This window comes from Aspergillus tanneri (genome assembly GCF_003426965.1).
Source record: "Aspergillus tanneri strain NIH1004 chromosome Unknown AapTan_6_pilon_pilon_pilon, whole genome shotgun sequence".
Classification (NCBI taxonomy): domain Eukaryota; kingdom Fungi; phylum Ascomycota; class Eurotiomycetes; order Eurotiales; family Aspergillaceae; genus Aspergillus; species Aspergillus tanneri.
In genome coordinates, this window is record NW_022984633.1 from 1,879,617 (window position 1) to 1,896,026 (window position 16,410).

Sequence of the window (16,410 nt, forward strand, 5' to 3'; positions counted from 1 at the left end):
TGACTGTCAACCTAGCCAAGATTGGTGTGAAGATGATCATATTTCCTTTGACATTTACAGTGAGCTTCTATAGTATGTCTTACCATGTTAAATGGAAAAAACAATCTATTCGAGGCTAATCATCGACCAAACTATCCTCCACTGGCATTGAGTACATCTCGGTCATAAAGAGTATCGGTTTTTTCACTACTCTCATCGGTCGAATCCGTGAACGGACAGTGAGATTGGTCTGTGTAGCCGACCTGCATGATTGCCTATTTGCCTCTGCCGGACGGCGTCTGGTGTGATAAACTGGTTTGGTGCTTTGGTCGGGGAAGCTCTTCAACCAACTATATAAGCAGCTTGTGTACATCGAGGAAGACCATTAGGAACAGACGACAGATAACGATAGTACAAGGCTGGGCTTAAGAGACGATATAACAAACCTTACCTTCTAAGGGAAAACTCATTTCCTGTCTGGAACTGGTTGTACATATATCGAGACGACCAGCGCATGTAGGACGGTATTCGGCACCGTATGGCTCATTGGCGTCATGAGTAGGAGTTAGGTTTGGCTATAGAAATGATAATTCAACGTCAGTAACTGGATTTAACGCAGCCTGCAAACCCTCCAAGGAAGGTTGGGCAGAAACAGGAGCAATCCCATGATCATCAACGATAGAGTGATAGGAATCCTGTCTGTCTAAAGAATTACTAATGTGAGATTAAACATCAGAAGCACCTTGGTCTCTCTGAGATATTTCACAGTGGCCAAAGCAATCAGCAGTGTTCTTCCGGCAAGTTTGTTCTGGAATGATTCCATCACACTGACCTTCTGTTGGGTCCAGAAAATACTCGCACAACCTGTGTCTAGTTCCAAGAACAGGCTGTTCAAGGAACCGCGTCCATCATCACATGCGATAGAAATATCGCTAAGGGTATCACTAGGGCCCTGGCTGCCTAACTGACATTTTTGGAGGGCGGGCACAGATTGAGCTCTCCCAGAATGTTAGAAAACCAATAGAAAATCAGCGACCCTACAGAACCAAACTAACATACTCGGAAGCTGCAGGTATGACTCAACTTGTCGCTGAGATTTGGCGCCATAGATCCTGCCAAAGAGGGCACTCTGTCCCTATCACCCAAATGAACTCGTTTGTAGGACGAGCTAGCAGGTGCATCGCCGGCTAAATCGTTAAGTAACGGCTGGGGTTAAAATTTGGTTTATAGAAAAGAAAGGCACTCGTTTTGGATTTAGATCACGTAGGGTGGAATGAAATGAATACTAAGAATGATATGTCTCTTGTAGGAAGAAAGGACCGTTTTTAGGAATCACCGTTTGATTTAATGGAGGAACCTCGCTACCTTTGCATACTTCACATACCGAAGCCGGGAATATTTTATATTTCGGTACTGCCGAAAACTGCAACGGTAAAGATTTGAAGAACACAGTGTGGGTAGCCTGACCATATTACCGAAGGCGATATCAGCTTTGGAATGATATTTGGAATAATATGTACTCATCTATATCCAATCGCTCCGTGTTGGTAAGATCGGACGGAGCTAAGGGGCCCCTTTTCCTGAGAATGCCTCCTGTAAGCCGGAGTAGACATTCCTGAGACGGTTGAAGAAGAACATGCTGGAGATCGCGCTGGATAAACTTTGATTGGTAGTGCTTTTCAAAAACCGTGTCACCCCACTGACCAAGCACCCTTTTCCTCTCCTGGCTGGTAAAGATTCCTATGGACTGCAAGGTTGTATAAGTTCTCTAGTCTTCCTTCTTGCCCGCTGTCTTCTCCCCTAACATTACTATAGCATTACATAGATCTATCTTATACCAAGTAATCTATCAACTCTACCAGATTCAACACTTTACCAAAACACGCCACCCAACCAAGGACACCCTCGCCGCAGTAAAAAGCACACCTCCCCCAAGTAGCACAGCACCACAGTAAATCTACAAATCGCGAAACAATCCACCAGCTTGGCTGATCAGCGCTCCGCCGATCGGGTTACTCACCAGCGCGGCGACGGAGATCGACGCAAACTCCACCTACCCCAACCCGGAGCCGATCTCCCTCACGTCTGAGATCTGGGCGATGATCGCCAGAGGCAAGGAGACAAGGCGCCGGACCTGAACCCGTACAGCGCCCCGAAAAAGATGGTCTCAGAGGCGCTACCGCCGGCCCGAATCCACCAGCACAAGATGCCGGAAACAGACATATAATGATTTGCGTGTTGTACCAGCCGAGTTAGTCGCCGATCCAGCCCGGGAGAATCCGGCCAAATAAGCTATTATTTGTTAATGACACACTCTCGTCCAAGAAAAAGATGCACGAAGGAAAGAAAGGGAGGAAAGCACACCTCGTCGTATTTAAAATTGGAATCAGATACTCGGCCAAGGAGCCGAAATCCCATTCGACATGGCTACAGTTGAATAGAATTGATGAGTAAAATCCTTCTGCTCTAGCAGAACACGGCTTGCGTGCAGTTCGTAATGAATTTAATATTGAAATAGAAAGGATAGCTATGGCAGAGAACAGCCAGGTTGCATGTGAGACAGATCTGGATATGCACCTCGACCGTGGGCTTCAAACAGGAGGTGTTACAGATGTACCTCAACGTCAGCGCACATCTTTAACTACTGGTATGTCGGACAACTAATGAAAACTTTCTCAGTGAGGTTAGCTAATGTTATCCACCTCTATTGTCTAGTGACCTCAGAGCCAGCACTAATACAGACGAGCGCCAGCGATAGTCATAAAAACGCGTCTGAAACTGCCGTTCAACAGCACATCTTACAAGGTCAGCCGGACAAATGTGTACGTCTTTCCGTAGAGGCTGTCCATGATTCAACTCCAAAGTACACACCAGCGGAAGCAGAGCTGGATTTTGCAAGTAGGTGTAGTCATCAGTTCTCTCAGTCCCTAATGCATAATAGGTCGATCCGTGGTCACAATAGACAGTCCAGGGTTGCATCGAGATCGTGCCCCATCGTTAGAAGCTGGCGACAAGACCGGCAAAAACGCTACTCCGCCAGGTATCAATACTGTTTGCGCGTATACCGTCATCTTCATCAGGCTTGCTAGATAATATGTCGCACCCACAAGGTGGGCTTTGCGCTGAAACCATTCAGTATACACAAGGCGTCCAAAACAACAGCCCCTCGTTAGGGAGGCTAGTCCAGACAAGAGCAAGAAAGACCGATCCGATGAGAAAGGCTACGTGCCTGTGCTCTCCCGCTCATTAGCAAAACCACCCTGTTAGACACTTAGAAATACCCCGGAGTACCTCCGACACACACGCATTCCCTCCGCCCTCGACCAAATGCAAAGTCCAGCAGGCCAGAGCGGTTGGCTTCTGTTTCAGTGGTCATTCCAGTCGTCGATCCGATAGACTGGCAGCAAGTAACACAACAAATCTTTCAAGCCGAGCACGACGTCGTGGCTACCGAGATAGCAGCGACATTGACGATGACAACAGTGCCCCGACAGCGCATCACCTTAAGGATTATTCTCAATTGGCAAGCGCATCCAGTCATAAGGTAGGAGAACGTCCACGTAAAAGTCTCAGGCATGCGCTCCGGCCGAAAAAGGCAACAGAAACCAGCTCAGGCGCGACCACTAGCACCGTTAGGGATGCACGAGTCCGCTCCAAAAACCATCAGATGGAGGTTTTGCTGTCACTCCGGGTGAGACCCAAGAGATCTTCGGTCGCGGAAGAATCCTACGAATCCAAGCCCACGGTCCTCGACATGCTTATTTCATCACATTCCTTCGAGATGTTGTTCACCGCTCACCTATACCATCACCTCCTGAGATGCCTCCTGATCAGTCGATATGCTCTGACGGTCACTCTCAGAATTAGACTTTACGATAAGTGGCGCGCACTAGGCGTCATAAACATATTACGCCTACAACGTATGAAGATAAGGAGCCAACCAGTCGCTCGACAAAGCCGCATCAAACCTTGCAATCTCTGCATGATTGGCGAGAACCAACAGAAGTCCAGGAAGGGCTTGCCATGGTCTACGGAAGAGGTGGATCTTCTGCTGAAGTTAAAACCTCTAAGAAACGACCTTCAGAGGTGACAAGGCTATTCTCGGACCAATATCCAGGAAGAAGCCTTGGTCCAATTCAATTTTTTTGGAGTACTAACCTTAAGAAAATAAGACTGAGTTCTCCTTGCCGTGTTGCCACCACACTCGACTCATCGCCCAACTGGATGTTGGGCTATTTTCCGTCCTCTCCTCCTATTATACTCAGGGTTGCGACCAGCTGATGGCGACTGGTCAGGGGTTTATTCATCCTACCAAACGAAACTTTTCGCTACTTTTTCGGGACACGTGGAACCGGGCGTTTACAGCCAAAAGTATTGAGGCTGGTTGGCGGGCCACCGGGGTCCATCCACTTAACCCTGACAAACTACTATCCCAGAGAAGCAACCAGAATAATATTACCCCACCGCAGACTGCATCCGGTGATGCGTCAATGCAGATTCCAGGCTCCCTTCGTGCTATTCGGCGAATTGCTCACCAGTTCCGCAAGGAAGGGTCAGTAGATTTTTTGAGTTACTCGGCTGTGGGCTCGCAGCGGAGAAACTGGCCTCACAACATGAGATTGTACAACATGAAAATCGGGACCTCGTGGCCGCGCTCAGCCTGGCTTGTAAAAGGAGAAATGGAGAAAGGCCATAGGACTTTTTAATGTCGATGAGAATGGTGGTCAACCTACCTATTTCAGTCTAGTAAAAGTGGAGCCGGTGCGCATCGTTAAATGGACTAGGATTAGATAGAAGAGTAGCTCAGGCAAGCCATTGAAGATCGACCAAAGGCTCAAGAATCAGCAAAGAGGAAAGAACAGTGAGCTGCAGCACGTCAGGCTTTGCAGGAGCAGCGTGCACGGGAGAAAGCAGAGCGGAGTGCTGAGCGCGAAGCTAAACGACTTCAGAAGTTAGAGGAGGCGGCTAGATAAAAAAGCGCCAGGCTATTAGGTGTCAGATATACGACTAGTCCCGAAGAGGAAATAGAGTACGATTGGTAAAAAGGTCTTATTTGAATGAATTGAGCTGGTTGGGCTCTTCTTGTTTATTATTCTTGGTTATTCTTGAGTGATTATTTTGTTGTGTGCTCCGCGGGGGTTTTACCCCGATCCAGTCACATGATTGATTCTGGTCCACCAACGACCATATTATTTGACATTAGGGATGCTAAGTTACAAGTTACCAATACATTAAATGTTGGTGTGAGGGACACAAAAGACATGGGAGTGGTGATAAAGGTAGGAGTCGCCAGAAGCGGCCTCGCGTGATGTTCACTCAACAACACAACAAGCAAAACAAAGGAAATACAGAGCTCAGGTCCCATATTCCAGAGGCTGCTATCTGTGATTCTGCCAATTCCACAGGAAAATCTGCATCCACTGGCCAGCGCAGGCACCAGAAACTGTGAGGCCAATTTCGCATTCTCTGGGATCTGGGCAAAAGACAAAACCGCCCCGCTATGTAGTTAGATTATTTAGGGTCACGTGTATCATGTAATGTTTAATCCAATTTTATCAAATTTTGGAGGTTCTGGAATACTTTGAATTTAAAATTCCAAATTGTCAAAATTCGTGCGTCGCGTGGTGAATTACGTTTACTGTGTGATGAGAGACCTGATGTGACGCTATAGCACTAGTCGTATTACTAGGACATAACAGGATAATATATCTGATCATTGCAACACAAAAAAAAAAAAAAAAAAAAACTTTTCTGTTACATAAATTGCTAATATTGAAGCCTAATTGGAATTCCTTCGATTAAGAGGCCCCTGTGAAAATGTCGTTACATTACCCCTACGCTGGACAAAAATGAAGTAACCGTCATGAACGGATAATTCCGGGTACAGCCTCATCTCGTCGTTTAGTACTGTTGAATAACATGGTCGTTCGTGGACAGGTAAAACCCCCGTGCAGCACACGACGAATATAAGGAGATAAATATAATCAAGAAGAGCCCAACCAGCTCATATATTCAAATATTACCTTTTCAACAATCGTACTCTATTTCCTCTTGGGACTAGCCGAATATCTGACAAGCACCAGCAAAGCCCGACTTAGTTTCGTGTATGGCGCCATGCGCAGTCAGAGAAATGCAGATGACACATTGTATGAATGGCCAACTTCCTGAAGGATTCTGGATGAGAGAAACGTGGGAGAGATCTAGATAAGCCACCAGGATCGAAAACAAAGACAATGTAACTATCCCCTGCATGTTTGCCCGCTAAGGCTCACCCAGGAAGAATCCGGCCTCCACCTTGCTGTAACCAAGATTCCTATGGCCTACTGACGGGCATTCCATTAATCAAAATAAGGGTTTATAACCACTGCCATGTGGGGGGGGAAGAGAGTTATATAAGATGGATATATTATTAAAGCCATTAGCAGCTGGCTTTGTTCCCCCTTCGTGTCTTTAACTTATCGACCTGAATTTAAGCTTTGTTATCGGCCCCTTAGAACTCGACATATTCCAGAATCACCTTCTCCGAATAAATCTAATTTATACCGACGATGGATGCAGAAATCACTTCCAACACACATCCCTCCAAGTCCACGAAGCTCAAGGCGAGCTGTGACTTTTGTGCCCTGTCCAAGGTTAAATGTGACCGAGGACAGCCAAAATGTATGCGATGTGTGAAAAGCGGAGTAAACTGCCATTATAGCGAAAGCCGTCGAATCGGCAAAGCTCGACAGCTCTATGCAGCATCCAGAACGGGGTCTAACGGCCCTATCATGCAAGGTACCTGGCGACAGCAGAAATCGAACCCCCGCGGGAGTCGCGCTGCAAGTCCGTTACCAAACCGGCCGCCTCGTCATGCCCACTACCAGCCATCCGATTACCCTCTGAACCATCTCGATAGTTTCCTCTCCCAGGCTCCCGATCCTGTTGGGTCTTCCCCCAGTCACACCAATAATACGCACTTCTATCCCTATCCTAATAGGTCAGAGGCCTTGGTTACATCGTTCCCGAGCCCTGAGTCGCCAGAGGGGATCCTATGGAACGTGGCAGATACAGTAGATTTGGATATGGGGGATATGGAACAGATGCAGGGATTCGATATACAAGGGACCCAGACGTGGGACACGAGGGCGCACACCAATTTTCCGAACGACGATGATGCTACAAACTGTATTAAGCGGGCCTCTACCGTCCTCCAGAGCCTCTACGAGCCAGGGGCATCATGTGCCCGATCAGATGACGTTGTGCCGAACAAGATGCAGACACTAGATGCGGTCCTGAATAATAACCGCAAGGCTATGGACACTGTGCAGACCGTTCTGGACTGTTCTTGTGCCCAGGGAAGGAGCGTGGCGATATTATTAGCCCTCATCATGCACCAAGTAATTGACTCCTACCGGACGCTCCTGACGCAGCAAGAATCGGCGGCGGTGTCAACGTGTGAGCGAGCACCGTCGACAGCTGACCTTTCCGGGTATGCTGTGCCCATGGCCATTGGACAGTACTTCCTGGATGATGAGATGCGCACGCACGTCGTTCTTCAGGTCCTCCGGTCCGAGTTGGAGAAAATGGGCGCTGTCCTGGACACTTTCGCCCGGTATGCCCAGGGAATGGGCAAACAGACCGAGGAGACTGTTCTTGGGACGTACATTAGTTCGCTACGGTCCTGTAGGCGAAGCCTTTTGGATTCTCTCAAAAATAGAAATACCTCTATCTAGGCCATATTCTCTGTGGCTTCTTCTGTCTTCCGGATTAACGATTTGGGACGGACTTCTCCCTTTTCCTTCTTTATTATTGGCTTGGCTCGTTGGGATTATGGAGCAAAGTTCACATACATAGATTTTTTGTTTCCAAGCAATATTGAAATTTTACTCGAGTCGATCAAATATTCCTGGCCCCCATGAATCACACGATCCTTTGCTTGTGCTTATAGAGAAAATAGGATATCTTGGCTCAGCCATGCCAAGAACGACCACGAGGAAACTAAGCACATCTTGAAAGCTTGCTTTCCGGTAGTAAAATTTTGCCCTGCAATGACAATCCGTTGCCCTTGAAGTATACGCTAATGACAGAACACCATGATCCAACAGAACACACAGTGCTGACGACACCACGAGAAGTTCGAGGTGACTAAAGAATCCTTCAGGAGTGCGCCCCTGGACTCAGGGCGGGCTTATGCGATCGGACACGGCGATCAGTTCACCCTCGGAGCGTCATAGTGCAACTTGAAATGACCCACCATCGCGGACATCGCATAAGCTTGTGCGTGCCGATGGAGGCCGAAGAGTACGAATCGGATGGTAAACTGGCCCCTGCTTACGCTCGGTCAGTGGGGTAAGGCGAAAACAGTGGATAGGGCACCACTACCTCCATGTCCTAGTAGACTGATGAGCGTCGTTCGCAGTATTGAATGTACAGTACGTTGATTCGGAAGTGAATACATTCCATTCAAAATGGATCTAAATTGTCAACCTGAAGCAGTTTAATTATAACTGGAATATAAACAAATTTGTTAGTTAATCCTCGCGCAGGTCAGACAATTCTCGAGGCCTGAAAAAAAAAAAAAGGAAAAGGGAAAGGAAAAAGTCCAACTAGACATGTCGACCGGAGCAATTATTATTCCACTCATACATTGTAAGCCCAAAACTCGTAACGTATGTTACTTTGATATCGGGGTCAAATTCAGCCCGTCCACCGTAACGGTTTCGAATAGGCCCATAGCGACCCTTCCAGCCACGCCAGCCCCTTATTTCGGCAAAGCTTGTCTCTCTTTCAGCCGATCATGTAAGATGAAAGGTATCGAAAGATGGTCAGACTCAAGTAGCTGAGATCAATTCAGTGTTACGGCCCACAAAAAGTACCTCGGTAGTATTCCGAAGTTCATTTTGTAAATTTGTAAATTTGGTGGTAAGTAATATAGCTTGTACAATTATAATCAAAATACCAAAACAGGATCGAATACGGGTCGCAGCCAATCGTGATCACCGCTGGTTCGGCCCGACGGCGCCTTATCCGATCCCGTTAGCCCCATTGATTATGGCGTGAAACACGTAATTTACGCCCGATTTCCCCGCGATAATAAAAATTTTAACATGTCGGTCAGCTGAATACGCGTATGAGCTAGTATCACCGATTATATAAGAATAATATGGATCTGCATTGAAGAATGAGGTCTCTAAGGTCTCTTGTCTATCTGAATCTATCTGGGAGAGCTGGATTAAAAAAGGTGAAAACAAAGGAATAAAGTCGGACCGAGCGGATGCTGATGGGTAATATTGGCCCACTTTGGTCGACAAACATTTGGATACCGCTATCCCGCTTCAGCACTAGGATTTTTTACCTCGGTCATCATTTAGTTCATGCATTTAGTCAGATTAGTTGCCTAGTTTGGAAGAATCAGTCCTTCATATCCCTGGAGTTGATACTAGTCAATAGTCTAGCGAGGTGGCCAGCAGGAGGCTACTAATTCCATCAGGTGTTTTAGTCTCTTCAACTTGCCCTTTGACATTCCCTCCTCTCCTTCTTTCATCATTTCCCTTTGTCATTCTACTAATTCTCCCAGAGATTGTATTCACGTGGTATTCCTTGCTTTACGAATGCAATGGATCCCACCGGCTACACGCCACTACCATTTTCTCAGCCCCAACCCACCACGGATGTCAGCACTAGTAGTACATCGACCACAGACGCGCCGAAGGCTCCATCACATTCCCATATCCGCAGTTGTACCTTTTGCCGATATCGAAAAATCAGATGTGACCGCCAAAAACCCTGCACTGGCTGTGTACGCGCTGGTAATGAGTGTGTCTATCCCCCGGGTCCCGGGAGGGCGCCCAAGCGACCACGACGAGCTCTCGACGCGCGGGTGCTGGACCGACTATCTCGTCTGGAAACCCTGATCAAGCGCCTGGAGGGTGAGGTCGAGACCGGCAAGCCCTCAACAGCAACGCCACAGTCAGGAACTTCGGCAACGACGCCGCCGGCACAGCAGTCGGATGACGGATCGATCTCGGCGGAACAACTGGGCCGACTGGTCATTGATAACACGCGGAGTTGTTACGTGAGCAATATTCTGTGGGCAAGCCTGGGTGATGAGGTACCGCCTCCTCTGCGATGCAAGATAATGATTGCGGAAAAACTAAGATTGCATCCAGATCGAAGAACTGCGCGACTTGTTGCATGATCCGGGTTCGGATGATGACGAGAACGACACCTCTTCTGGGGCGCAGACGGAGGAATCAATTTCAGAACCAGAAATCTCTTTGGGATGCAACGCCGCAATCCTGGGGTTTCAGGCGCTGGTGCATTCCTTACACGCCTACCATCCACCTCTACCCCAGTCTGTGGCCCTGTTGGAGATCTTCAAGGAGAATGTGGTGCCGTTGGTGCACATTTTTCACATGCCAACGATGATCCACATCTACTGGGATGCAGTCGCTATGCCAGAAGCGCGGGATCGTAATGCAGAGGCGTTACTCTTTGCCATCTACTACTCCACCATAATCAGTATGGAGCCAGAGCAGTGTTCTACTACTCTGGGTGTATCGCGGGCCTACGCACTGAAGCACTATCAGTTTGCGGTCGAGCAAGCTCTAGCGCGTGCGGATCTGCTGAATACGCAGAGCATGATACTTCTACAGGCGGTGGTCCTGTTTCTATCGGCATTACGGAACGAAGACGCGTCTCGAACTGTCTGGTCCCTCACCGCGCTCGTCTTTCATATCGCCAAGGCCATGGGCCTGCACCGTGATGGTGCAGCGTTTAGTCTTCGGCCGCTGGAGACTGAGCTCCGACGGCGTCTCTGGTGGCATATCTGCTTACTGGATATTCGGTCGTCAGAGTACCACGGGTGTGAGCCCATTGTGCATGAGTCCATGTTCGACACACGACTGCCGCTGAACATTAACGACGGGGATCTGACCGCAGAGATGGCTGAGCCGCCAGCCGAGCGCGAGGAAGCGACTGAGATGACCTTTTGCCTCATTCGCTGTGAGGTGATGCGCATCATGTGGAAGACATCCTACGTCTCCCTCAGCTTCCGGCGCACGGGTCAGCCGTCTGAAGAGCTCTCCCTAGAGGCACGCGCGGAACTGGCCCGGGCGCTCCAAGAGCGATTGGAAGACCGCTACCTCAAGCACTGCGACACCACCATCCCGTTCCTTCATGTGTGCGTGACCGTCGCACGGCTGATCATTGCTCGCACCTGGCTGGTTGTCTATTACCCACTGTGCCAGAAGCAGAGCGGGTCAGATTTACCCACCAGTATCCGCGATCGCCTGTTCCTCACGTCCATCAAGGTACTCGAGTTGTCCAGCCTGCTGCTGACCAATTCCGACATCGCCCGCTGGACCTGGCATTCAAAGACCCATATTCAATGGCATGCGGTGGCTTTGGTGCTCTCAGAGATCTGTTCCCGACCGCCGTCGGCCGACTGCGATCGCGCGTGGGAGTATGTCCAGACCGTCTACGGCCGGTGGAAGATGAAGGGACATAAGGGCACGCTCTGGCGACCCATCAAGCGTCTGATGGCCAAAGCACAGTATGTGCGCGAGATGCAAAAGATCGACGGTCGGGCAACCAAACGACACTGGTGCGTGGCAAGGATGCCTCCTCCACATTTGGGCCTCCCAACTCCCGACTATAGCGCGGGACACATTCCGAGCTCAAGTGCGGCTGGAACCCCTGGAACCGCCAGCCGAGGCACTCCCTTCGTTTCTCATGGGGACAGTGTCCTCACGATGGAGCCGTTGGATCCGTTTTGCCACATGTTCTTCCCACCGGATGGATACATTGATCCGCCGGATATCGACTATGCCTTGGCGAACTGGATCGATAGTCCTAACGAGAGGAATACTTTAATAAATGGATTTGATTAATTGTAAAAATAGCAATGCATGGCTCATTATTTACTCGAGGCTCTACATGTCGAATATGGTAAATACACGCTCCATGTTTATTGATCGCCACATGAGCCGGCGCCCAATGTTCACCTGTGACACTACAGAAACTGAAAGCGAAGACAGTCTACCGCTGCTTGATGCGACACAGCAGTGGAGTTCGATGCCATGATACTGTGCCCTTTTGTGAGTCCTTCCAGTCCAGGGAAAGAGGCGAAATCTCAAAATCGAAATGCCAGAAGAGCTTCGCCAGAATTAATCGCGTCTCGGCTGTCGTCAAACTGCACGGTTTTCTGTGAGCCTGGGGGAGTCTATCTTATTCTTTTTGTGGTTGCAACTTACCGGATACCCAAGCACGTTCGGGGTCCATAGCTGAAAGGGTTGACGACCCCTAGTTGGTCTTTGGCGAACGGCGATTTGCTCTCTCGTGCCTGTGGCAGCCACCGCTCCGGACAAAATTCATTTGAACGGTGGAAATTTGACCGGCAATGATAGGCCGCATGCTGATGCACGCCGACAGTGGTACCTTCGGGTACGAATCGTCCATCAATCACCTCACCTCCGGATGGCACGAATCGACCGGTGGCTGAGGGTGATGGGCTGTGAATGCGCAGTGACTCCTGGAGGACTGCGTTCAGATACGGAAGTTGAGCGACCCGATCGGACGTGATGTCGACATCAGAAGCGAACGCAGAGCGCACTTCCTTCGCAAGGCACTGGTACGCGTCGCGATTCATAGTCAAGGAATGGAACGTAGTGGACAACCAAGTGGCCGTCGTGCCTGTTCCGGCACCGATGATTGTGGCGGCATTGAGGCGCATCTCCAACGGTGACATGGCATTTTTCTCACTCAGTATGTAACTCATCATATCTCGATGGTGAGGCTGATTTGTCATTCGTGTTTGTATTTTCGCACCGATGATTTTGCCATTCTCAATAGTGGCATTCGCGCGAGCCTTGGGTAGCAAGTACGAACTCCACCGCGCCAACCCGTACGTTTCCAGCGCTTGCATCCTGATCACCGTCAGTCTCTGTACTTTGCGCTGTGAGAAAACTATCCGTACCAAACTTGAGATTGAATGACATTCCTGAGGATATCCAGCCACACTCCGCCGTCTTCCTTCCGCAGGCATCCGTCCGGCTGGCCGCAGATCAGATCTGCAATCAGGTCTAGTGTAGTCTGCCACAAGATATGTGTCAGTCCACATCACGATTGAGCAAATGGACGGTTGGCCGTACACATTCAAAGTACTTGTTGAGATCTAGGAAACTCTGGCCACACCGAGCCCGCAGACGATCTACCAGAAGATTCACGTACTTGAGTACGATGCCATCATTCTCCCTGATGGCTTTTTCTGACAACGCGGGCGCTAGGATTCGTCGCAGCCTTGCGTGGTTGGACTTGTCAGCGCTTAGAATCGCATGTGCGTCCTGCAGGTGGTCTTAGCAGTACCATCCACTTCAACTTTTGCCATCGTAACCACTGTACCTTGATAGGAGGTCTACTGAAACCAGCCTGGCAATTCTTCTCCATTTCCACTGCTCGCCGGCCGTATATGGTTTTCCACGCTGTCTCTGTGGTATAGGAAAGATGGTTCGGGGCTACTCGTACGACACTTCCATATTTCTCATGTAGCTCAATGCTTTTCCATACCAATTGGCCTGTGACTCGGTAGTATGTCCAAACAAGGTGCGTGGCTGCCCACAGTCTCGGGCCGGGGTAAGCGCGCAACGGATGAAAGTAAACATTGTAGATTCCGCGCGCCAACAGTAAACATAGAATCTGTGAGCATGAAGTCAGATTTCTTCGCCGTTGTCCGGAAAGGGTTCCTGTTTTACCACAAGTACAAGACCAAGCACCAGAGCAGGGCGGCAGAGGATCGAGGGAACCTCCCGACCAAGAAAGATTCGATCCATGGATACTGCTAAATGAGAAAGGCATGCAACAACGTATCCGAGGAATGCTATTTTTTGGATACGTATACACTTGACATTGACTTTAACGAACTTAAAGTATTCCCAGTGTTTCATCGGTCCATCGGCGTTGCGACACCGGAAGTCGGAATGCGCATAAGCTTATACGCCAACTCCGAGAAACTCCCCCTCTTCCATTTTATTTTTTATTTGTAAAATTTATTTTTACTGTTATTTTCATTGGTTTTTTTCCCGCTAGGATTTTGCGTCTCCCGTCTCTGATTCTCCGAAATCCGCGATTCACTGTGTCGGCTTTACCAAGGGCCGAGACGCCCCGGATAAATCTGTATGAGAGAAAGTCTTCATATCCCCTTCACTCTCTAGATTCTTCCTCGTCTTTACATTAATTAATTTCCAGTCGGAACATACTCAAATCCGATCTCCAACCCTGATTAATTATTCCTCTTCCAGGCTGGACCGAGACTGAATATCCCGACATGTCAACTTCACAGCTTGATCAGCCACCGGCATGTAGCAGAACAAGTGACGACGACGCATTGCCGCTGAAGAATCAAAGTGGACATGAAAACCAGTCAATGCTGGAGGGCAAGCAGCTGGCCCATCAGCTCCTCTACAACGCAACGCCACCCACCGTGTTGGTTGATTTCGATGGCCCAGACGATCCGTACCATCCACTGAATTGGCCATTTCGGAAGAAGGTCGTCACAACTTTTTTGTACGGACTAACGACCTGCTGGATCACGTTTGCTTCGGCGGTCTATTCAGCAGGACTTTGGCAAATCGCCACTGACTTCAATGTCACCTTGGAGGTGGCAGCATCTGGTGTTAGTTTGATGGTGTTTGGGTTTGGATTAGGGCCTTTGGTATGGGCGCCCTTGAGCGAGGTATACGGACGGAAATGGGTAGTCATAGTGGTGAGTTGGGAATCCTTTAGACGAAGTTAACACGGATGATGCTGACTGCAGAGTTAGCCATATTTCATTGCCGCCATCTTCTCCTTCGGCACTGCAGCAGCGAAAGATATCCAGACCGTCTTGATCACACGGTTCTTCGCTGGTCTGTTAGGGAGTGCTCCGATCACTAATACTGGGGGCGTCCTGGCCGACGTTTGGCCTCCTCAACAACGTGGCATTGCCGTTGTTGGCTACGCCATAACCCTCGTCGGTGGACCAACACTCGCCCCGATTATTGGAAGCGCCCTGACATCGAGCTATCTGCGCTGGCGCTGGACTGAGTACCTAACGGGTATTGTCATGATGATGCAAGTCGTGTTGGATATCCTCCTCCTAGATGAAAGTTATGCGCCTGTCCTTCTGTCGCACAAAGCCCGTCGGTTGCGATTGGAAGGCAAAAACTGGGCACTACACTCTAAGGTGAGACTGCTACGCTCCTTGCCAACCGATGACGGAGGCTCTAACTATGGCAGCATGAGGAGTGGGATGTGTCGCTCGCGGAGCTGTCGCAGAAATATCTCGTCCGTCCATTCCAGATGCTTGGAACCCCTATCTGTCTGCTCATAAGTATCTACGCATCTTTTGTGTATGGTGAGTAGCATTCCGCAAGAACGGTACCTTATCTAGAGCTATTAATAATCTTCGCTTTCATTCACCAGGTATCCTCTATGCCAATCTGGAGAGCTTCTCAATTGAATTCCGTGAAATTCGTGGTTGGGATCCGATCGTCTCGAGCCTACCCTTCATCGCCTTACTCGTGGGTATCATCTTTGCAGCAGGGGTCAACATATTTAATAACAGATACTATTTCGACCAATTCCGAGCCAACAACAACCGGGCTGTCCCCGAAGCCCGACTCCCACCAATGATGCTCGGTGGCATCGCCTTCGCGGCCGGTCTGTTCGTCTTCGGATGTGAGTTTATCTTCTCTCACTTCCCTCCCACCGACAAAAACTCCTAACTCATCCTGCGCAGGGACATCCTCCCCAGGAATCAACTACTGGCCATCCGTAATTGGCATCGCCTTAACCGGCTTCGGATTTACAACCATCTTTCAGGCGGCCCTGAACTACCTCGTTGACACCTTCACGCGGTTCAGCGCCAGCGCTGTAGCAGCAAACACGTTTCTACGATCGATCACGGCGGGTGCGTTCCCTCTCTTTGTGATTCCCATGTACCATAATATCGGAGTGGACTGGGGGACGACGATCTTCGGGTGCATTGCGGGTGTTTTGATCCCAGTGCCGTTTCTATTTTTTGCGTGGGGGAAGCGGATTCGTGCCCAAGGGAAATGGAGTAAACATACAGTTTAGATGCGGTTCCATGATCTCTAGTTACATATACTCGTAAGTGTAGAAAATAACGACCGAGATATATATATGCACAAGTCAACATTCTCATTTCTGCGGGTATGCCTTGACGGATCTCTCGAGGACAGGGTTGATAAGGGCATGGGTATCCATTTTGGGCATGTGTAGGTTGACTGTGAAAAGTTAAGTCGCAGAGCCTTCCTGAAGGTTCTAGAGAACGAAATGCAGTGAACCGATACAAGTGAATTACTACAGAATTAACTAGAGACTGCAGATTGAGCCGGTTTAAATAGACCAACTGAGCAGGGGTATTGACAAATCGAATACCTCTGCTTATTC

General features: G+C 49.1%; 5 protein-coding genes across 5 annotated transcripts; 4 read left to right on the forward strand and 1 right to left on the reverse strand.

Annotated features, from left to right (window-relative positions):
* Nucleotides 1-2,508: 2,508 nt before the first annotated feature.
* Nucleotides 2,509-4,069, forward strand: ATNIH1004_008644 (uncharacterized protein; the record flags this gene model as incomplete). Its single annotated transcript, XM_033573249.1, has 4 exons — nt 2,509-2,626; nt 2,695-2,877; nt 2,921-3,019; nt 3,255-4,069. 4 exons carry the CDS (start codon nt 2,509-2,511, stop codon nt 4,067-4,069), a joined length of 1,215 nt encoding a protein of 404 aa, XP_033423801.1.
* A 2,458-nt stretch (nt 4,070-6,527) lies between these two features.
* Nucleotides 6,528-7,694, forward strand: ATNIH1004_008645 (uncharacterized protein; the record flags this gene model as incomplete). The annotated part of the gene is made up of 1 exon (XM_033573250.1): nt 6,528-7,694. One exon carries the CDS (start codon nt 6,528-6,530, stop codon nt 7,692-7,694), a length of 1,167 nt encoding a protein of 388 aa, XP_033423802.1.
* Nucleotides 7,695-9,577: 1,883 nt separating this feature from the next.
* On the forward strand, nt 9,578-11,852 carry ATNIH1004_008646 (uncharacterized protein; the record flags this gene model as incomplete). The annotated part of the gene is made up of 2 exons (XM_033573251.1): nt 9,578-10,072; nt 10,131-11,852. 2 exons carry the CDS (start codon nt 9,578-9,580, stop codon nt 11,850-11,852), a joined length of 2,217 nt encoding a protein of 738 aa, XP_033423803.1.
* A 148-nt stretch (nt 11,853-12,000) lies between these two features.
* ATNIH1004_008647 (cytochrome P450) lies at nt 12,001-13,790 on the reverse strand (the record flags this gene model as incomplete). Its single annotated transcript, XM_033573252.1, has 6 exons — nt 12,001-12,154; nt 12,216-12,887; nt 12,938-13,053; nt 13,113-13,304; nt 13,363-13,656; nt 13,713-13,790. The coding sequence occupies 6 exons, from the start codon at nt 13,788-13,790 to the stop codon at nt 12,001-12,003; spliced, it is 1,506 nt and encodes a 501-aa protein (XP_033423804.1).
* Nucleotides 13,791-14,284: 494 nt separating this feature from the next.
* Nucleotides 14,285-16,074, forward strand: BIK6 (MFS transporter; the record flags this gene model as incomplete). Its single annotated transcript, XM_033573253.1, has 5 exons — nt 14,285-14,722; nt 14,780-15,181; nt 15,235-15,352; nt 15,421-15,675; nt 15,737-16,074. The coding sequence occupies 5 exons, from the start codon at nt 14,285-14,287 to the stop codon at nt 16,072-16,074; spliced, it is 1,551 nt and encodes a 516-aa protein (XP_033423805.1).
* Between the last annotated feature and the right edge of the window lie 336 nt (nt 16,075-16,410).